We start from the raw sequence: 23613 nt of genomic DNA, 5'->3' as shown, positions 1-23613 counted from the left end.
AATACTAGTGTCACGACTCAAAGGTCCTGTTATAACACCACATTTCAATCATCTACATCCAAACTTTTATCTGAATCTGCCCCAAAGTTCATAAATAAGAGGATTGCATGATTACATAAGATCAATAAATGATTGTCTGATGTTAAAGAAAGTGATAAAAAATTCCTGGATCTTTACAGAAATGTTACAGATTCTTTGTCGACTCACTTCCACAACATTTCGTAGAAATCTGATTGGAAATGTTTGCGTTAAGAATAACAATTAACAATAATTGGTCACTAACAATACCATCTCCTACTGGCCAGTATATGAAGTACAATGTCCTGTTAGACGGTTGAGTCAGCCACATCACATTATTATCAACTCAACACTGGAGAAATGCAGATGAATAACTGGTGAACAAGCTGAGAACATACAAACCTCCAGACAAAACACAGAAGGGTTTGGAAAGCTAGCTATGTTGCATCATGTAGCATTGACCTTAAACAATTAGGTAACATGATCACTCTTGAAATCAAAAGATTTATATAATTTGTGATCATTCTTACTTTAATAAGTTGTGTGTTACAAAAATAAATTGAACTTCCATATTGGGATGTTTAAACATTTCACAATCTGGCAGCACAGTGGTTCAAATTAAAAATACTTGATTAATGCTTGACACTGGTGTACAACAATGAAAACATCAGTCACTTCACACTAAAGTATCTGTACAAAACATTTATTTAAAATTGACAAAAAACAGCTTTTTGACATATTTGCATAATGTAAATCTGAAATCCATGACAAGCAAACAATAACTAAGGGTGAGGAAATTATTTTAAATGGCTGGACAGAAGGTTGTTACACGAGGGAAGTTGATTGAACAGCTCAGGACTTGCAATGAAATATGTAAAAAAACAGAGTATATATGTAAAAAAAGAGACATACACTCACTTGAACATGCGCTGAAGCCTATTCACTGCTATGCTACTTCAAAAAGGCTGAGAGGAAAAATGGAGGAGTTAAAAAAGATGCTTAAAGTAAAGTGTTAGGTGAGAAAGCAGTGTGTGTAGGGTCCCCATAGAAATTGATGCAGGCTGTATTTTCATTGTCTGTCAATAGATGGCAGTGCCAGCACTGTAGAATGACTCTCAGCAACAATATATAACTCTGTAACTCTTTATACACGAGACGGCAGAAAAAATGGTTTCAGGGGTCACAACCTGAACTGCACCTACTCTGGTTTGCATTTCTTCAATAACTTCATACCTCACTATCTTCATTTTGGATTATAGAGCATGTGCATATGCTTTTAGTGAGGATTCAACGCTCTTCAGACATTCTTATGTACACTGGACAGAATCGGGGAAACACATTTGAGCTTCTTTTTTGAATCCAGAAAAGTTTTCCTTCATCTTCCTCTGAGTCTAAACAATCCGTACCTGCACCACGAGTCACCGCTGACGTGTGTGGTCGGACTATCCGGTCAGACGGTTAACTTACAAAGCTGGGCTCAAACCAGGCGTCATTTTAAACCTTCAAATTTGACACGTTCTACTTTTCGGCATCAAGTAAGCTTCCACACTGATGTGCACGTGCTGCGAATGGAAAGTCATTCGTGAGGAAATGGCACACTCAATATCGACATAACGAGAAACGGGGGTTTGATCAAAGTTTCAATCACACCTTGAAAAATGTGAAGTCAGTAATTTTTGCCCTGTAGCTAGACATCATAACAACATAAACAGACAGTGTGCTTGTTTTTCAGGGTCGCTTTTGCCAATGGTATAAATAATAAAATATAATTATTATTCAATACAATAAATATATCAATAAATAAAAACGACCTCTGAAATGTTCTAAGTTACTTGAAAATATCATGGAAACATCTTTTAAACTAAACTATCCAAAGGTGTTCTAACAGAAACAGCCTGTGTGACAGTCCTTCACTAACGTCATGTCTGAGTAGTAACACTGAAGACGTAAAAGACCGGACGAAGAGGTTTCTACGATGTGCCGTGATTGTACGAACATTTCTGACTCACCAATGCTGTATGAATGGTATCATAATTATAAAAAGGATGAAACCTCACTATATTTAGATTATCAAACGGCACTGAAGAGGTACATTTTATGATTAGCGAGACTGCATGTTAACGGTTGGCAGAATGAACGGACAAAATGCTTGTGGACACAACAAACAAACGAAAATAAAAACATAGCATTATTGTAGTTTTTAATCCTACATGTGCCAGAGGTCAGTGCATCAGTGAGGCACAGTATAAGTGACATAGGTAATGCCACTTCTACAAACCAGTGTATATGCTTGTCCCCAGGTCGTGTGCTGTGATCTGGGTGGGGGACCAGAAGAGCGACACACACACAAACACCCAGAGACTTTCAGTATTTGACCGCGTGTTGCTTCGCAACGGTCTGGAAACACGCAGCGGTTTGAAGATGACGCCTTCATGTTTTTTTTCTGCTCTTTTTGTGTTTGGGTCGCTGGGTTAGCTATTGAACGTGACCACAAACCTCCTTCTTCTTCGTGTTCATTATAACACATCAGTGTTTGGCAGATGGTCGACATCCTCGGAGCGCTCATCAGTATGACTCGACCTTCCCCTTTTTGTGTTTTTTTTCTTTTCAAAACTACTGGCTTCTGAATACATGGCCGGGCCGCCACAAAGAGGTAAGCCTGTTCGTGAGACACAACATCCACCGACAGTTTCTGTGTGCTTTTTATTTTGTCTTGTATTTAGTGTCTTCTTCACTTGATGTCCCCTGTTGCGTCCGCCTTCAGGGCGTGTCTGCGTGCTTATAGTAGCCTCTCTGCAGCGCCATGGAGGCGATGCTCTCTGCCGAGCGCCGCTGGTCCATGCTTAGCAGAGCGTCTAGCAGGTTGTTGATGTCGGCTTTTAGTCCCTGCCTCTGCATCCAGTTCTTCAGTAGGTCATAAACTTTGTCGCCGGCGGGGCCGTTTTCCGCGATCCGAATGTGGTTGTCGCTGACTCCGATCAATCGGAAGAACTTGTTGTGGATCCGCACGTCCAGGTACTCGTCAAACAAATCAAAGCTCTTCTTTAGGGATTTTTCTGACCCTTTAAAAACAGAAATAAATAGAGAAAGTTAATTGTGAGAATAATAATAATGACACACTTTATTCATACATCATGTTACAAAAATCTTAACAAGAAGTAAAACAAAAAAATAAATAAATAAACATTTTAAACCAGCCAAGGCAGTTAACTAAAAGGACATTGGCCACATAAGAGCCAAAGAATAAAATTAAAATGAATGAAATAAAAATAAAACAAATTAAAACCTTATACACAAATGCAACATTCCCATAATAATATACTATAAAATCTAAAAGAAAGATATTTGGAAATGTCATATCTATATGTATTTTCTCACAATGAATCTATAGTGGATTGTTAAACTTATAATAAATGTGGCAACAGTGCAGGCATTGTTTCTATACGGGTTTGGAAACAATCGGTACATTTCAGTACATTTCCCTTCTGGGGATGTGTACAAGAAAAAAAAATCAAAGGATCAAACAAATCTGTTAAGCCATGTCTTGTTTAATTTAGCATGAGAAAAAAACAACGCCAAATAACACTGCATGCTCCAAACCCCTGAAGGATATGGCCTGACCGTCATGAGATTATTAATCTATCAAGCAGCTAATGTGAGATCTTGAGGAGATACTGTTTATTTGACTTCCCTGTGGACTGACATGAACTGCAATAAACTGTGTGGTTTTCTGTGTACAGCGAGTTGCCTTTTAGGCCAAATCAAGTGGCAAGAAAAACAGCTTCATGAGATGAGCACGGAACAACAAAAAATATTTGTTTCTGGAAGTGGAAATGCCACCAGCAGGAATCTCACCTTGTAGTGGCACTAGTCGATGCTGCAGAGGATTGTCCTATAACATGAAAGAAAATCCAAATATAAATTGGGAAACATATGAAAATGAAAAATCTGATTTAAACAGAAATCAACTGAATCTTTCTGGTGCTTCTTATCTTCTCCCCTCACCATGTCTGCAGGGGGCAGTCTGAAGGCAGTGGGGCTTTGGTGTGGAGTGTTGCCAGAGGAAGCTGCTGTGGGGAGGGCTGACAGGCTGGTTTGAGACGAGCTGGTTGTGTTAGGAAGGCTGTCCCCTAGTCCACGGTCCTCGTCCTCCAGCGGAGGTGACTTGGTTATCCCTACCTGGGTCTCCTGCAGCAGGGGACGAGACTCCGGACGGGACTCCTCACCTTCCAGACCGGCATTCTGATTATTCTGCCTCTCCTCTGCTGTGGCTCCACTCTCGTCCTGCATGGTAGAAAGAGGACAACATGCTAATTAATAAGCATAGAAAATGGAAATTAACAGCAAATTCCCCAATAGTGACTGCTGGCACACAAGAACAACAACAATCATGGAGAGGTAGACATCGTGAAATAAGTTAACTTACAATAGGAATCTTCACAATTTCACTGGAATCACAATGGCTCTTTGTGCCTGTTTGAAAGAAGAAACATAATTAGGGATACATCCTAATTAAGAAAAACTTCATCACAAAGGTCCAGTGCATGATGTCAACTCACATGGTATTTCACATGAATGTTGCTTGAACACGAACCACCACACAGCCAGTCCAATAGATAATATCAGGAAGATGGTCAGTAAAATATACAATATTAAAGGAACAACTGCAAAAAAAAAAAAACAAGAAAATGTATCAGTACAATAAAATTTTAGATACAACAATCTACAATTTTCAGCAGCATGGAACTGTGAAGTCACCTTTGTCGGCTGCGGCTGAAGGGGTCGGAGTAGGAAGGGCTGGGGAGGTTTCGGTCGGGGACGGATCCCGTTTTCGACACACTGTGTTAGAAGTGGGGGTGCACTTCTTCACCTCCTCCTCCCCTGGTTTACACCTGCAATTTAGTGCGACAAATTCATTTTCAAGTGGTATTAAAACATACAAAAAGCAGCACGCCCTTTTGTGCTTCTGATTTCAACTCTGTTGGGGGATATAAGCTCGCAGCCTGAACAAGCATTTATCACTCTATCAAACTTCCAGCTCCCTCTGTAGCTACAAGAAGTTTTTATCATCTCTGTCACACATGCAACAGTAACTCCCAAGACCTGAAAACAAACTTTGTTGTGCAAAATCAGTTTTTCCTTTAAGTCATTGCAAAGTTAAAAAAAATAGTTATCTTAAAGAGAAGTAAATCAGACGTACTTGGCACAACGTTTGCAGACTTCACAGGCCTGTTCTGGCACGCAGAAGGTCCCCTGCTTGCACTGGCACTTGGTGTCCGTTGTTGTGCTGCACGGCACAGTTTCAATCTCATCTGTGAATAAAGTTGAGAAAGTTGTGTGAGAAAGGTGCAACAGCAGGCATATCAGAAATAAATATCATAAGGGCCAGGGATATAAATATAATCAAACAGGTATACACAGACAGATATGAAGCCATGTGATTTGATGAAATGATTTTCTTGAGCAAATGATACCCAGGCGGCGTTATGTGCTTTAAACAGCAGGAACACTGGCAGAGAGCCGACTTTCAACCATAACATACAAGCCCCTGCATTCCTACACAGTAAAATGTAAAGCAGTGTTCCACACACATCTGTTATCACATCCAATTTTATGTGAAGAGTACAAGAGTCGTACAAATTAACTGGCCAACCTAGAGTGAGTGAGGAGTTTACAACTTCATCTCACTTTGAGAAGTGTGGCTAGTCTTTAATAATCACATTCATTAAACCCAAGACTGGTCACAGTGCTGAATAAGAGAGAACATAGTGGACTTTCAGCTCATTTGGAGGCTGTTTGCAATTACGTGGTATCGTTTGAAGAAAAAAAATTCTCATTTTGTCTTCCTGTGTCCTCATTTTAACAGCATAATGAGGGATGGAGAATCTGGCACAGTTCATTTATCAAATTGAGATTTAAAGACAGCAGCCAGACACAATCAGAATTAATCACAAGCCAGTAGTCCACCTCCACAGGTCGACCTTTTCTAGAAACCTGAGGTTCGTGCTCGCCAATTAAGCACTTACAAACAATTACATGAGCACTTTCAGTAACAAAGTTCATAGTATTAAAAAACTTCGTCAAGAAGCTTTTCACATATTGATTACTAATAAAAATCTATGACGAAATTAACCTGAATGTGTTGCGTCAACTTTTCCGAAGCTGAGAATAACTTTGCCAAAGATACAAAGTTCACGCTCTGTAGTCTACAGTAAACACTGTATTACCTTCATCTGGGAATTAATGAGGAGTGATAAAGCATTATGTTGATGAAATGGAAATGATGTGTGTATTATATGGGGAGACATTGTTTTTTTGTACCTCTGTGTACATCTGAGGTTGAATATTTCGTTAAGATAAATCAACACAATAAACACAGAGTTTAAATTAAAGTATCGTGTCCCTCCACACTGACTCTCTTGTATATATCATAGCTGCAAATCCCATTGCTACAAGTTTGGTTTTTATTAGTTATTTGATGCATTCAAAATCAGCTTGATAGACAGCTGAGACCAACTCGTGATTCTTTTTTTTTTGAGCTACAGTGGATTACTGAGTTTAGAAAGGCAGTTAACAAATGTTTTCATGCCAATGAGGACAATGGGTTTGGTTGTTATCATATTCATGACATAATAATCATAATCAAATAACTATTTTCCAATATAAAACTATTTCCCGTGGGGCTTGCCTAATTTTTTCCAAAAGACAGTGTGTAAACACTCTGGTGGGGCAATTACATTTCTTGCATAACAGTTAGCCGTTAGATAAACACTCAGCCTTCAGCATGACCAGCACCTCAGATAGATCACCCAAATGTTGGACCATAACAAATAACAGCTGATTGAAATATAATAAAATATCAGATTATAAAAATGTGAAAATTAAACTTCTGACAATGATACTATTGATTTCAAAAAAGGTCCCTGCAAAAAAAATTAAAATCTTTGAGAAGAGAATTTGCACACAGAGGCAAATCAAAAGTAGTTAAACAAAGCTGACCTTGTTAATCATTCTATTAATTCAGTCCACTAAAAATCAAGTTGTTGTTGTTCTTCTCCCCAGTGGAGCCATTTTACACACTGTTGTCACCGCAGCACTCTCTGCTCCCTTCATGCTGCGCCACAGAAGCTCATTTCAATCCGAGATATGCCGTGTTGGACACACACTGTGACTGGTGCCTGAGGAAAGCACTATTGTAGGTCAGTTACACATTTATGCTTGGCGTTGACTGCAATGTAACACAAGGAAGAGAGCAACAAAGCCTTAAAGAGGATGTGAGTCAGAGTGAAAACAAACCTCCATTTAACAAACCAGTTGGCAACAAGTCGATATTGAGCTACCAGGAGGCAGCTGGTGTTTGAAGAAAACACTATACTTTCTTGATTCTGTTATTTTATCACATTGGCAGGTGCTTTGCACAAGTCTGATTGTTGTGGGTGTAGACGATGAGGCAGCGAAGCGTCTGTTTAGTCCGAACTGAGCACGAAGAGATTTTTCTGTTTACTTCCTGTCTAATGTAAGCCATTTATAAATGTTCTGATTGAAAACCACATCACCGACGAAATATTTTCCACATTAACTCTGGAGAACGTCCGCACAATCAAGTCCAGACACTTCCTGGAGTTCACAGATGAATAGGAAGAAACCGAGATTCTGACTGTGAACTGTCCATAGCTAAAGTTGATCCTAGGCTGTTAATTATGTTAAGTGTGTGATGTCTGTTGTTGTGTAAAATGTAATGAAACGGGCGTAAAATGTTGTTGGCCGTTCAAATCAATATAAAAATAATAATTAAGACCAAAAGGTTTCGAAACTCGTCTTTACAAATTGAGATGTACATGTATGCCTCCTCTTTTTCATCCAGAGATATTTTTATTCTTTTTGTATTTTCAGTTTTGCGTCCATATTGTGTTAGAATTGTCATTAACTTGCCCCCTTGCAGAATTATCTGGATATAATCCTGCTGTGTTCTCACATGCGCTTCCCTGCAGTTTTTATGATGGAGCTGGAAGGAAAGTCTCTGCAGAGTGTCCGCAACTACTGACTTGGACATTTGTGTTCCCACATTCAACCCCTGTAGAGAATTTCAGGAGAATATCCGGAGTTCAGTGAATGTTTGTAAGCAGCTTCAGGCAATGCTTTAAAGAGACCACAACCACGGCTGCATCCGACACCAGAAAAGATTCATCCAATCAACAGTAGCCTCGTCAATGTAAGATATTTATTTTGACCTATTTTTATGTTACAAATAAATTTAAACTAGAGCAAAAAAACATACAAAGCTCCATTTTAAAAAGTGCAATGAATGAGCACAAAACACATCCTATGTAACATTAGTCTCTTTTCTGTAGCTGCAGCCTTTCATGGACACAAAGACGCCCAGTGTGGGAGACAATGGGACACAGCCACACCCAGTTCACCCAGGTAGGGCAGACACCCACACAAGCAAGTCTCCCGAGACAGGTAACATGCTCACATTCAGTGTACGGAACAAAACAACAAAGACACGCCCTACTGCTCCCTGTAACATCAGAAAATTACATTTGATGTGAAAAGCAGGGAGTGCCGCAGACAATAAGGTGTTAACTTTCCAAAACAATGTAATATCTTTGACAAGCTGGATTACAGGGAACTACTTTTATGTAGTGTTTTTAAAAAGGTTTTTATATTTAGTTCAGTGTTATTTAAAAAAAAAAAATCTTTAAGCCTTGCACTTATTTTCTGCATTAAGATACGACAAAGCCGTTTCCTGGTTCAACCTGACATGATAAACTAACTGTAGCTGTCCATAGAGAAATCATAAAATATACATGTCACACAAAATGGCAAATATTTACTTTTCTGCTTCTAAGATGTGAATATTTTAAGGTTTTCCACTTTTCTGAAAAGGTTAAAGGTTCAGTGTGTAGAATTTAGTGACATCTAGTGGTGAAGTTGCATCTTTCAGGTGAATAAAAACTAAACAAAACAAGATAAGGTTGTATAAAACAAACTAGATAGTATATTAACTCTTCAATCAAACTTTTACATGATCATAGGAAAAACCTCAGTCAAGATGAAAGTTACCTAAACGGCAGTGTGTGCACGGCAGACAGCGGTTCATCCCGTTGGAGTGTGCAGTGTATGTCTGTCCGTGCTCACAGGGAAGACACGTCCCTTGCTCTTGGTCTCTCTCACAGGCCTTCTGCACAAAGGATCCTGCAAACAAAACAAGAGAACACTCAGACAACAACTCAAGTGATTAATGTTTACACTCATTTGTACAGCCACATCCTGACGTCACCAATGTGATGCATTTCCTGCTGAAACAGGATGTTGGGGAAGGACACACCATAGTGAGGGATGGCACCATTTGCAGGGCCTCTGAACCGGAATCCAAGAGGATTTCAGTTGAGGGGGTGGACATGCAGTTTCACATTTAAGTAAAATGTTTTCGTGGCTTGTACATTATTCACAGTTTGACATAAGATGACAGTTTTCCATGAAGAAGTCCACATTTCTTGGTGACTGGAGGGAAAGGAACCAATTTACTGAGCAACACAGCAATTTGACCTCGTCCAATGGTAGATTGTCATACTTTGAATTTTTATACTGAGTTCATGCATGCCGGGAATAAAACCACTTGATTCTCATGTGTCTTCAGGATTTATCTGATGCACAAATGAAAAACAACAACAACAGAACGGCTGCAAAGACATCTAAGGTTGAGCTCAGTGAATATTCAGTAAAATAGGGGAATCGTTCACACACTAGGCGGAAGGACCCCCTTGGGGGGGTCATGAGACATCAATGGGGGGTTTGTGTGATGATTTCCAGAAATTACATAAAATTTGAAATCAAACTCTAGGGATAATGGGGGTCGCAAGGCACCGTTATTTTGGGCGTCTGGGGATGAAAAGTTTAGAGGGCCTAAAAATAGAGTACTGGTAAAGTACAGGGGTAAAAACTGGTTTTCAAAGTTCATCCAGGCCAAAAACATAAGGGGTGATTAAATAAGATCATACTGATGAGTAGAAGCAAACACATTTAATTAATTAAGTGGTCAAAGTGGTTTTTGAATATGTGTCAAAACTGACCAACTGGCAAGAAAACTGAATCCCAACACACACACACTTTATTTTGTACTGTTGGCTCTGTGGACACTGATTAGGCAGTTTTTCAATATAAGAAATTAAGTTGATTAGTTGTTACACGGAGCCGTCACTGAATCTGTAACGTCAACGAGACACAGAACTATGCAATGAAAGTAAACACAAGGTTTTAAACTCCTATTAAATGTGTTCATGCAGACATTATTTGATAAAGGAGCATGTGTTTTAGAAATGACACATTAGTTAATAACATTAGGAACTGCTCAATGTGTCTGTATGAAGTTTTATTTAATAGGAAAAAAAACTGAAATACAAAACCTGAGTTGATTCAATAAAAAACAGGATTTCTCAGTATTCAATGGTAAATTCAATAATTGCATTAGCCTAGCAGCAGCATTAGATAATTGCATCTTGGCTAAATAAGTTAAGGCCTTTACCAAATTATTTACATAATAAATAAATATTTGGTACTTCTAAAAACTGGAATTTAAAAATATCCTCAGGTTTATATGCTGTATTTTTCCCTTCACTTGGTGCTTCACTCTGATTTGATGAGTTGGAGATGGCGCAGCTCCTAGACATCGCACATTCTTTCCAGACCAGGAAAGGAATATTTGCAAAACTAGTTTGTGATACAGTTCAGGTTTTGCTTTAGTTAATGTCAGCTCTTTTATATTAGAAGACACAGATCAATGCTACCAGCCATGGTAGTGGGGCTTGAATTGTTTATTTACATCTTATTTCTGAGTGAGTGTTTCCAGTGGGCCAATGTCAGCCTAACAACAGCCGTTGTGGCGATATGTGCAGTAATGCGCAGAGGCTCACGCCAGTATCGGCAAATGCAAGTATGGTCCATAGTGTGTGTGTTATACAACATATAAATTAATAATATTATATATATGATGAAAGTCTGTGGGTTTATTTAGAAAGTTGAATGGATTCTCGAAGGCAGACCATTATTTAAGCCAAATAAATTCACAAACCCCCCCTCAAAAAAAAACAACTCTGCCAATCACAGATAGATAATATATTTGCCCAACCCTAGTGTGTGTGTGTGTTTGTCTGTCAGATCTCATCGCCACACTAACATCAAACTTTCCGGAAGTGTAGTCGAGATCTGAAGGCTCTCTTTGAAGGTGGGATCATTCCGTTTGGACTGAGTGCTCATGTAATAATGTAAGAATCCAAGTGCTCATAGGTCGACCGGTGTGATCCCCTGGCAGCTGTAAGATGACTGTACATTGTACTCAAAGTGTTCCTTCTCACCTGCATGGCAGTTAAGGCAGCAGAGTCTCTGGTGGAGGTACTGCTCGTTCTCCACGCAGGTTCTGTGTTGTCGCAGCGTGAGGTTTCTGTATTCCTCGCCGGACCACTGCGATGCCGGGAGGTCCGCTGAGTGACACACCAGCCCAGCAATGAGGAGTGTGGCCACCATCACCTGAATCATCAAGGTCAGGGAGAAAAAGAGGAAGGTGGACAAGAAGAGACAGAAGGGAGTGGGGGGGAAAAAAGACAAAAACTTTGCTTTATCATGTGTTTCCTTAATTTACAGACTCATTAGATAAAGGACAGTAAAGAGGAGAATCTATCTTCATAGGAAACCTTGTGTGAGCAATCTATGGCTTAATTTGAACCATCTGATTTGAACATCTGCTGTGGGAAAGCAATTACGGGAGACATGCAGCTGGTCAGAAGTAGAGGCAAAACAATCCCTTGTGTGCACGATCCAGAACTGCACACCAACTACCTGCAATGCAACAGGCAGCCTAACTTAATTATTCCATGATCTAGTTTTAGTAAAACGCCTTAGTAAAAGAGTCTGCTTCCACCATTGTGGGTGTACCAGAAAGGGTTTTTGATAAGGTATCTCAGCTAACGCCAGCACGGTGCCCATATCAAATGTGATTCCAGAAACCCCATTCATGTCGCAGATAATAACAGGCCTGTGTAGGTGGGGTACTGAGAAGAATATGGCCGAACACTTTAGTGTGGCCCCCAGGCGCTGGTGTTTATTCACACGCTTTTCACCATGTCAATGTGAGAAGGCTCCATTCATTGGCAAACAACACACTTTAGTGCCTCTACTTCAAATGACCCACATTCTTAAACCCCGGCTCTTTGAATGCCGCGACATGCGACACCGCAACGAAGCACCTCAAACGCAACGAGACACCTCCTGGGTAAATGAGAGGCCTAGATTTGGAGGTTTTGTCTCTCTCTCCCCCCCCCTCGCCCCGTCTCCAGCAGAAAAGAACAGGTTAGGGTGGAGCGGGCCAGGTTGAGAGGGAGAAAGAGACGGAGGAGGGTCAATAAAAAAGTGAGACAATGTAGACAACGGTTTGAAGATGGGATGTTCTAGTGGGAATACAGAGTCTTAAAAAGACAGTGTGGGAGAATGAGGGGAAGAAAGGCTGGAGAGCACAGAGACAGACATAGAGAAAAGAGGGACAGGCTGGGGCTGAGACCAGCTCCTGACGCTAGACTTGGCTCTCTGGAGGGCCGCCATGCCTTGTTGCTTAAAGGAACTTTCCCCTCTCTCTCTCTCTCTCTCTCTCTCTCACACTCTCGCTCTCTGACTTTTCCCTTCCCTCTGCTCACGTCAGACTTTCCAAAGACGCTAAAAGGCAGACGTGCAGGGGCAGACAACCGGCAGAGCAGTCACAATCACACCATTTAGATCTATCCAAACATTCTAGGGAGTGGGGAGGCTGAAGAGAGACGGAAAGGGGGAGGGAGATAAAATGAGAGAGGATGGGAGAGGACGGGGGGAGGGATAACAGCTTGCATGACACAGGGTGAGTCTTTAGACTTGAATACACTATGTGTGTGACTGCTGGTGGGGTGGGGGGGAGTAGAGGGACATGGGGAAGGAGTAAGTAGAAGGCCGTGTGAAAAGCCGAGAGAGAAAAATGCGAATATAAGCACATGTAGCAGTGGAAAGAAAAGATGGGGGGAAAAAAGACAAGTGGGAAAGAATGAGCTGCTGCGTTGAAGGTAATCCTACACCTCTGCAGAGCAGAAGGAGAACATTCAGTTTTAATCGGTGCCCCCCCAAAAAAAAGTTTTATCCGGGAGTAGCTAATAAATCACTACTGCCAATCAGAGGTCAAAACTCAAGTGTCTATTTGACAGTGAACATGCACAAGCTGCAGAAGGATTACATCATTTCACATTTGTTCATTTCGGGGCCCATTATTCAAAACATTCTCAGGTGTATCCAATCCCGGTAGCTAACCTGGTATGCTCTGCAGTTCAAGGTTGGTGCACAGACACAGTTGTGTTTTATAAAAGGGAAATACAGCAGCTGTAACTGTGAATTGTATTAATTTTAGGTTCATCTGACAATCATTTTCTCCATGATTTACCTTTTGGATCTATAAACTGGGAGAAAATGGTTAATCGTGTCCGAGATGATGTATTCATATTGTTTTTTCCAGCCAGTCCAGAAACCCATAGATGTTTGATTTACCTTGACGTAAAAAAGAGAAGAGCAGCACGTCCTTACACTAAAGTAGCTGCAATGAAGTCCTGCTTGGATCTTATAAAATGACTTAAAGGATTAATTGATAATCAAAAATAATTGTCTTACTTTTTTTGATCAACCTTTCACTTCATTAACTAGCATAGCATTCAGTAGAGTGCATATCTCCTCCAAGGCCCAAATGTTTACTGATGAAACCACATTCAAATCACCAGATCCAGATTTTAATTAGGATCTGCACCAAGCACATACATATACAGACCTCCAATTTATATATTGTAAATACCCCATAATTTATATGATTTGTTTTCATCAAGATACATTTTAACTGTTTGCTGATAAAACAGCTAAAATGTGGAAAAATGCCCTGTCTCAAAATTGATTGGTTCTTCCTTGGGATGTCCCAGCGTAGTGAGTCGTTTTTGCATATTCCTGCAAACCAACCAATCGAATAACTAACAATCGCACAACCTCCTCTGAAGAGGTGATTAATAGTTTCAGCTTAAAAGAGAAAAAGATCATTTGATGCTGATGGTTTAAGAGATTTTTTATTTGACAGAAGAGATTCTATCCTCTGTGTGCTAGTATGAGAATCCAAAACAAGCTTCCAGCTTTTATTGTGTAATAAACACGGTCAACTTTGTCAGCCGGAATCCTGGTTTGTGGCATTTTTCAGACACAGCCTGTTTGGACTCAGGGAAAACGAACAAGGCCTTTAACATGTGTTCACACTAATATCCTAAGGCTGCTAAACTACATGGGCACAAGTGCTCTGTATACATAAACGCTATGGGCAGCCACAATGTGGCTTAGTTTTACCTCTATAACCGAGCGCGGAGGAAGACTGACTGACCGTAACCTCAGTGTAGAAAGCCCTCCAAACCCACAATCCCTGGAAACTGTCCAAACCTCGGCTGAAGTGGTTCCACTTCACAGCCTTTCTCCATCCTCTGTACAATGAGTGGGCCGGACTGCAGATCATTTGGAAGAACAGTGTCCCATTGTCACGCTTTCAGTCTGCATGTATGATGGGTTAGTACTGTGTGTGTGTGTGTGTGTGTGCGCGTGTGTGTGTGTGTGTGGATGCAAGTTAAACTAATAAAAGTCACAATAAAATAATGAGAGACCTCCTGTTTTTCTGACAACAGTAGCTTCCCTCCACTTCCTCTATAAACACCCCGCGTTTCTTCCAAATGGACGAACGGCCTTGGCACAAAATGCTGTGTACACTGAGAATGCATTTGTGACTAAATGACAGGACATCCTCTCAGTTGACCCAGGTTATCAGTGGGCCATTTAAGGGGGCTGTGATCACTCCATATTCCCGAGGAAATCACACTGACCTCCATTATATAGAGAAATCAAAAAGAGGGCAGAAGCAGAAAATGCAATGAACTCACACAAGACACAGACGCAAATGACCCAAGGGAGATTCTTCATTTCATATTGGACAGATGATTTCAATCATAGCCCACTGATAAGGACAGACATGATGCACCACATTATGCTCCTGTATCCGGAGTGGGACCTGATTCTTCGTATCATGCTTTTCTTATTAGCCAATCTTTTTCTTCCATCAACTGTTGTTGACTTGTGACAGTTACAATATTATACAGCCACACTCCCAGACAAGAAAGCAGCGAGATAAGAGCTACTGAGAAATTTAGATTCAAAATATCAAAAGACCTCTCATGAACCGTTTTGACGTACTCACATGTGACTTTTCTCAACTCACTCACCACAAAACCAGTTAAAAAGCTGAAATTGCCACTTTTTACTTTTTTATGCAATCAATTTAATCCAGTTTTTGAATTGAACCTTAAGTGCCCAGTGATCTAACAACTTAATCAGTGTATTGGATTAAAGACGGTCATCAGCTGTAGTGTCTGAGTCAACAAACACGTAAACCAACACTGATTAGAGACTATTACTATTTTCATTTTCATGCTACACTCAAGAATGTAGCTACTTTCCCCGATGATATATCAGCACTGTAGCTCAGAACATGTTTCACTGCAGCTGCTGATTTGCAACGCATCATAACTTCAACATGAAACGTTTACTTCAGTTCAAATGCCAGCGACATGTGCCTTCCTCTGACCTCATCCCAAGTCACGTCTTTATCAAATACCACGGCCTCCCGCAGCCACTAAAGAGAGGGAGAGAAACCCTCCTCCACCTCTGAACTAGAGACAGTACAGCGTCTGTATTACAGCTGCTGCTACTGAGAAGTTCATTTAATGTCAGAGTTTATGGAACAATCCCACAAATCAAGTCCTCTCTTGGTGTCGAACATTGTCCCGATATTTTCTTCCGCATTTTTTTTTTTCATTGCAACTAATTCTCTAATTGTCTTATCTAACTGAATAAATAATATCTAATGTCATGTGTTGTGCTGTAGGCACAGGAAGGGCTGCAAATTCCACAACTTACTAGAGCCTTAAAAAGTTTTCTAAAACCCCTAATTATTCTGTTAACAATAATATTTGGAAAAGAAAAGAAGCAAGATTGAGAAGCTGAGCCAACAATAAAAAGGGCTGGGTTAATTTTTTATTTTAATCAAGATAGACATTTTCATATAAGTCAATATAGATTATTATGACAGTAAATGCCACATTATTATTATTCTTTGCAGTTTAAAGAGTGATTTTTGTTCCTGAGTGAAGGTTGTGGCTTTATAATAATTCATGAGCAGAGAATGACGAACAAACATTTAACAAATCTGAGGTAGATCAATTATGTTTTATACCTCCTCAATGTACACAATGCATAATCAATTTATTAATATATATCGAACCTTTGTTATATAATATTGTTTCATTGCCCAGCCCTAATTGATCATCTTAATAGGAGCAGTACATTTTTTTGTGTTGATCAACTAATCCAATAATTGATTAACCAACTAACAATTTAGATCATTTACGGTTAATTCCATGATTTCTGCTCTGTCTTTTAAGGCAAAATTTTTTTGTATCTGTTTGATATTACTGTTATTCACCATGAACTACTTTAAACTTCTCAATGGTCCAATCTATGTAGCTATGAAGTATTCATCTGGCTCTTTAGCCTAAAGAAACTCAAATAATGAAACAAAATATTTATCAGAGGTTTACAGCACTATACCAACCAGAACAGAAATGTAATACAACAGTTGTCTATTGTAATTAGTTTAACAGTCAAGAATAATGCCCAAGTTTGTCTTTTTTAAATGTAAATCCAATTTAACCAACATCCCCCAACTCTTGTTATTCAAGATGACAGATCAAGTACAATTTGTCCTAGGCGACACTAAATTCAATATGCAGTGGCAGCATTCTGATTCCTCTGCGTTGACCTTGACAAGACAGAGAGGACAGTGAGCGCGCCGCGAGCTCTGCTTTGCAGATAAATCCTGGCCTTCGCTGAGAGCACGGGGAGGTGCCCATGCGGCTCTTCTTTAGTGATAAATTACACTGACATTTTGTGTTAGATGATGAAGACAAGTACAACCCAGCTCATGTCAAGTGAGAGAAGGCTGACACTTGCTACAAGCTGTAAATAAATCCAGAATTCAGCCAAGCTTGGGTACATTCATCATTATAAAGCTGGATGAAATGAAATGAAGAGAATGACACCCAGTGCCAGCTTGAAGAAGCCCGTACTGGCTACACACACACACACGTACAATAGAGTACACAATCACACATACAGTGTATGTGTGGGAGCGTGTGAAAAGCGGCAGCCCCCTCCTCTCAGGGAGCACAGGAAGCTCGAGACAATACAGAGGCTTCATGCAGGGTTCAGCTCCAAACTGTTCCCTCCACAGCCGGCCACAGAGCAGGCCCAGCACCCGATTAGACCCACAACATATCCGCTAGGCTGGATATTTATAACTCGAGGAAGCAGCCGCTCCACGACACAAATTCTTGAGTTTCCTCGGGAGGTATGCTTCACCGATTAGATGAGCAGGTTAGGTAACATTCACCTTCATACCAGAGCAAAAAGAGAAACAACAAAAACAAACTGTGCTGACGTCAGTTTTAATGAATTTACTGGCAGTAGCCCCACCAACCACAAGTTGGTGGAATTACTTGACACCCTGACATTGGTTTGTTGTTCTCATGAAAGACAGACGTCTGCTGAATGTGTGAAAGCTTGAAGAGTTGTAAGCAGGTGCAGAATGACGCACACGGTGAGGTTGAAGTGGTCTCTGTGGTTTCTAAAGGGCGCTTGCTCATGTTTCTACGCAACAAAATTGTGACTCACGTGGTTTGAGGGATAAGCAAGGACATCGAATTTGAGCGTTAGCAACATTCACAGATTGAATTTCAAGATTTGCGTGCAGGGAGGCTTTTAACTTAGGCTTTTCAAATTCTGATTAGGCCCTTCACGGAGAGGCAGAGTGGCGACTCACAAGACAACTCCAGGAGGGAGAGAATGAAAAGAGCAAGAAAGGGTGACTAATAGATTCAAGTATGTGCAGGAATCCATCCGCTCACTCTAGAGACAATCACATTAGCTCCATTAAAGCTTGTCTTTGTGTGAAAGTGGAAAAAAAGTATGTGAAGCGCCGGCAGTTTACAGCCTCCTATAAACACATCACAAGAAAAAATTTGGAATATGTGACTGCTGAAGCAGGTCAACAAGGACCATCAATAGCTGGAATTTATGTTGGATTTATGTCTTTATAAACAGATGTCTATTCTCTGGACAAAGGTTGAGTTTGTTTCTGAGCCTAACCACTACTGTTATAATCAGGTCATTTATCCAGGAGAGCAGGAAGCCAGAGGATGGAACGCTGATCCAAACCTTATGTCTTATACCTTATGTCTGGTCTCATGTTCATATTTCTGATGTGATTTAGTTCGTGATCACATAACACAAGAAAAAGTAGTAAATCCTCTGAATTTATGAGTGTCAACAACGACTTTGTGATATTTTTTGTATGAAAAATATTTGAATTGATTAATAAAGTTATTGGTAAATTTGCTGATTGACAAATCGATTGCTGAAATCTCCACATTTGCTGCAGTGACACAGAGCATGATGGCATTCTAATACTAACTATTTTTCTACTTAATAGTTTCCCCCTGATTTATTCTCGTATTGCCAGACCTAATTCTACAGTGCTGTGGCTGGAGAAAAGCACTCTGGTTTGTAGCTTTTTAACAAATCACAATCAACTCTGGTAGCATGGGGCCCAGGAAGCAGAAATTGTTCAAAGTAGGATAGGTAGATGTTTACTGTCCTCAATTTGAGTAATTTTAAAGAAAATACCAGATAAAAACAGTAAAAAAAGTGTCAGCTGTGTGACTGCACAACCTAAATGTTTGCAGAAATTTGCCACATCCAATGATTTAGACTACTCCTCATTATACACAGTATGGAATACATCTTTCATATTAAACCTACTATGGTTGCAACCAGCAATTAATTAGATTAATAAATAATTCCATTTTTTGGATTACTCAATCATTTTGTCTGGTCAAAGGCTAAGAAATCGTCCCAATTCCTGACAGACCAGTGAGATTTTTGTAAAACTAACAGACCATTTTCCAAAGACATTAGTTCCAAGTTTTGTGAGGGAGGAAAAAGCAGGTCCTTATGTTGGATTTCCTGGGATCAGAGAATAATTGGCATTTTTGTTTGAAGAATTATTGAAATAATCAATTGATAATCAACAATTAATAAAGCTCTAAGCATTGGAATGAAATGGTCACATCAGGCTTTCTTCTCATGTCTTCAAATCACTCTCTGACAACACATTACACCTTCTTCTTGAAAGTTTGTAAATTGTCATAGAAATGAGCACAAACAAAATAAAACACAAAGCTGACAGTAGGTTTGCACCCTTTGGCAGCCAGTGTCCAACTCTGGTGTAACGTCATTAAAGAGGAACAGCATACCTGTGACTCATGTGATCTGACCCATCACATGATTCTGAACACATGGTAGAGCTGCGCGTGTGTGATACAGTTGTTTGCAAATTCCTGATAATGTGAGTTAAGTGAGTTCAATTTCATTTGTCCCACCAGAGGAACAACTACAGCAAGAACTACAAAATATGTGAACATTACATCGAGTGAAATCCCCTCTGCTCGCATGTCTAACAACACAAAGGAGTGGCACCTCATTAAAATCACAGCCAGGACCAAATAGTGAGCTGAAGAAAAATGAAGGCAGTTCTGTTTATCAGGTGATGTCTGACTTGCAGTAAACCTCAGCTTATCTCTGGACCGTTCACGTGAGCGCTGACTTGCCTCCAATGGTATGCATTACGTGAGTACACATCACCTGACCAGGTGGCACTCCCTGAATGAGCTTGATATCCAGAGTTATTCACCTTGACAACGACAAAAGCAGGTTACGCAATAACCCTCTCTATCAATAAATCAGACTCTCTACCCTCATAGTTTCCTGTAAAAACTTGAAACCATAACCCTTTTTTCACTATTCAAAAAACCCCAAATACTCACTCACATCTAGCTTTTGTCTGCAATGGTAATAGATTCACTCCCGGGTCAAATGACTCTGTAGTGGACACAGGTTTTTATCGGCTCTGGCTCCGATCGGCATTGATGGAAACGTGACAACTGGGTGAATGAGCTAATTTCTTCTTTAATTTTTACAGTCTAGAAACTGATAATGCCCCTTTTCTGCACAACGTTACGATGCTTGTTGAACTTCCAGGCATTTGGCGTGTTACTGTACTTATTGTACCTCAGTATCTTATTCTATTGTATTTTTATTGTATCCAAATACCGAACTGCTATGACGACCTAATTTCCCTTTGGGGATGAATAAAGTAATCTATCTATCTATCAACAGGCCACAGTGAATTTGTTTTTCTTTTCGATTCATGCAAAAAGCAACACTGGCAAGCTAAAGTGAGAGAGCTTTGAGTTTAAGGCATATTCGTAACCCATCGGGTGGAAACAACAGAATAAGCAACTCTTCCACTGGCAGTCGGAAAGGAGTCAGTGACCTTTATTTTGTGGGTTTATCCGCATTTAAAAATAAAAAAGGTATCTTATTCATCCTGTGAAGGATGTTGTCATGCAAATACAAAAAGGCAAACAACCACTTGGTGTCTGACAGTGAGTGAGTTGCACTGCATTGCATCACTCAGTGTCCATGTACTGTAGCTTCTCTAAGCCACAGGCTCGCTGTAAACCGTTCACATGGTCAGAGCAGCCGTTACACTATCAGGGAAAGCTACAGAGTGGCCCATTTGTTGACAACTACTGTCACTGTGTCCCCAGCGACTCAGTTTGGCCTCGGCTTGTCCCAGATGTCAATCCTGCCCTCGACTGTGTTGTCCACAGAGAGAGGGGGGGAATATTTCCTGTGTGAACCCACACCCAGACCCACAGTAAACTGCAATCACAGATAATAATCTAGTGTACATTTGCATGGGCATGACAATACTAAGAAGTAAACTGATGCTACTAATATCAGTATATCTGTGTACTCTAGACAGGAAGTTTACTGGAGAGCCAGGCACGTACACTCAAGGCAATTTGAGGGGGGGTGGGGGATTAGAGAGAGGGGCAAAGGGGGAGAGGGATGGCGGGTGAATGTTGGGGGGGGTGAAGTTTTCCTGGTAGTCCCTTAGCAACAGGGCCTGCTGGCGAGGCCTCCAGAATGTACTGTGGTTTACAGAAGAGATAAACATTGACTTTGCCACCCGGAGAAGTAAATCTGATTTCAGTAATGGAACACTGCATGACTTAAAACACGGCTCCGACAACGCAGAAAACAAACACTAATGCTCCAGGGCACACCGGCAGAGGTTACATCTACTTTAACTGCAGCATTTACAGCGAGCAGAGCTACAGTAGTGTGATGTGATGAAATACCATGTTACAGTTTGATGACTTACACCGTTGCTCTTACCAGCTAGGGTTAAAAAAAGCAAAACTTCCTTTGTTGCATCACTAAGAACCCTGATTATTTTTCTGCATCTATTCCTAAAATATGTCAACCAGTAAACGGAAGTGTTTAAGGGGATGTGAGAGTCAATCATAAGTTGTTTTTTTTTTTATTAGTCCAGAAGACTATTAATAAATAGTCACACTTCGAGGCCTTACAGTGAGCTTACAGTGTTCCTGGTGTCAGGCTTTAGTGCTGCGCAGCTGGAAAAAACAACAGCAGAGGAATGAAAAGACGTCTCTGTGAAGGCTCCAGAGTGGAATAATCTTGCATGGAAAAACTTTTGCGAGACGGTGGCTTTAATTGACTAACTGGCAAGTTGATTTCTTGGCTTTTCAGAGGTCAAACTGATTATGGTCTCAGACATGTCGCAAAACCCCGTGGTTCTCACACTGCGATTTAAGGTTTTTTCGGAGCAGAAGTGCACTCCACATGCAGGCCGAAGCTGCGCCGCACTATTAATAGTGCCTATAAGGGCCCGGCTACATCCGCTGTGACAGACCGAGAGCCATCATACGCTCAATGTCTGCACATTACGACCACATGATGTCCAACACAGATGGTGGCATTAATGGTGGAGGGGAGGAGGAGGGGGCTGAGTGAATGATACAGCACATGTACTGTACTGAGCACAAGAGAGCAGAGGCGGGAGCCAATGAGCTTCAGGTGAGGGCCGCTGCTGGACAGAAATAAACAACTTCGGTCAACAACAACAACAACAAACACAGTGTTGTCTTCCTGTGTGTGTAGGTCTTCCACTGGGGACAATGAACAGGCTTGTTTCATCTACTCACTGAAGTTCACAGGCCTGATCGTGATCTCAGCTCCCTTGTCACAGCACAGCTTGTCCACAAATCAGTCAAAGTGTGTGTGTGTGTGTGCATGTGACTGTGTGTGGTTAAGGTATTAAATATACTGTAGGGACATTATGGAGACTTGTCTTCTTTAAGGAGACAAAAGGGTAGTCCCCATAATGTGAATCATTACATTTAAGGATCAAGACATGTTTTAAGGTATAGTTTAGGGTTAGGCTAATAGTAAGTATGGTTAAAGTTGGATTAAGGATAGGCTTGGTATAGGTTAGGGTTAGTCAAGTAGAAACTGTAGTAATAGGTAGGTTTAGGCTAGAGTTAGTCAGGTTAGACCAATGGTTAGGGTTAGGTATTAGCTCGGGTTAGGCAATTAGTAACTCTGGTTAAGGTTAGAATAAGTCTCCAGGAGATCACTGTAAATCAATGTAATGTCCTCTGAAGTCATGGAGACACGGCTGTGTGTGTGTGTGTGTGTGTGTGTGTGTGTGTGTGTGTGTGTGTGTGTGTGTGTGGAGCTCCATGTTTCCCCAGCATTAACAGGACTGTGCCCGCCGCGGCGCACAGAGCGCGCACACGCCGCGAGGAGCCGCGGGGTTCCCAGCATACTTTGACCATTAATGGAGATTCAATAAGTGACACAGACTCATATACATTCATCACAGGCGAGCAGGCAGAGAGCTCCTCGTCGTGTTTACTTACAGAAAGTTTCCCGAGCACCGGATCGAAGTTCATCTTGGAAGCTTCGAGATGAGTCTCAATCCCGCGGACCTCGCGTTAAAAAGCCACCAGAACCTAAACGTGTGTGGAAAAATAAAAGTGCTACAGCGAAGAAGAAAGCAGCCGCACGAGTCCCGCTTTAAAACTGTCCTTCATCCGGTGTCTTACATGAGTTTCTCTCCTCTGACATCCAACTTTCACTGCGCTTTCCCGGGAGAGGACACAGACTCTGTCCGAGACTCAAGTGAACTTGTCTCCACCTCCACTGACGTCAGGCCGCCCGCAGCCAATCAACAGCAGCGTTGTACTGAGCTACAAATGTAATATTTTAAATATTTAATTCAAAAAATTGTTTCCACAAAAATGTTTGACTTAACTATAATTACCTGGCAAATAGTTCTTTTTCTTATGCATTTGCAGCATTGAAGGAAGTACTCACATATTAGTTAAGTAAAAGTTTCAAACAGACAAGTGTACTCAAGTAAAACTACCACATTAACTTTACTACTTGAGTAAAAGCAAGTACTTTACTTCAAAAGTAAAAGTGCTTGCTGAGCGTGGCCTATTCCATAATGCACTGGTT

The 23613-nt window shown here is 40.7% G+C and overlaps 1 protein-coding gene across 1 annotated transcript; it reads right to left on the bottom strand.

Annotated features, from left to right (window-relative positions):
• Nucleotides 1-705: 705 nt before the first annotated feature.
• LOC109626051 (tumor necrosis factor receptor superfamily member 10B-like) lies at nucleotides 706-23309 on the bottom strand. Its single transcript, XM_069513783.1, has 10 exons — nucleotides 23013-23309; nucleotides 11376-11547; nucleotides 9085-9216; nucleotides 5219-5330; nucleotides 4777-4910; nucleotides 4578-4682; nucleotides 4445-4491; nucleotides 4024-4302; nucleotides 3874-3910; nucleotides 706-3080 (listed from the first exon to the last, which is right to left on the bottom strand). Exons 1-10 carry the CDS (start codon nucleotides 23043-23045, stop codon nucleotides 2779-2781), a joined length of 1353 nt encoding a protein of 450 aa, XP_069369884.1. The 5' UTR covers nucleotides 23046-23309; the 3' UTR covers nucleotides 706-2778.
• Nucleotides 23310-23613: the final 304 nt, after the last annotated feature.

Source organism: Paralichthys olivaceus, chromosome 18 (genome assembly GCF_024713975.1).
Source record: "Paralichthys olivaceus isolate ysfri-2021 chromosome 18, ASM2471397v2, whole genome shotgun sequence".
NCBI lineage: Eukaryota > Metazoa > Chordata > Actinopteri > Pleuronectiformes > Paralichthyidae > Paralichthys > Paralichthys olivaceus.
Note: the sequence above shows the minus strand (reverse complement) of the source record. Positions and strands in the feature narration are given on the sequence as shown.

Excerpts from the sequence above, each read along its gene's own strand:
- LOC109626051 (XM_069513783.1), bottom strand. The coding sequence starts at position 23,045 with ATGAACTTCGATCCGGTGCTCGGGAAACTTTCT. Across the intron at positions 4,683-4,776 it reads TTCAGCCGCAGCCGACAAAG|TTGTTCCTTTAATATTGTAT; the intron begins GTGACTTCACAG and ends TTTTTTTTGCAG. Across the intron at positions 4,492-4,577 it reads ACATTCATGTGAAATACCAT|GCACAAAGAGCCATTGTGAT; the intron begins GTGAGTTGACAT and ends TCTTTCAAACAG.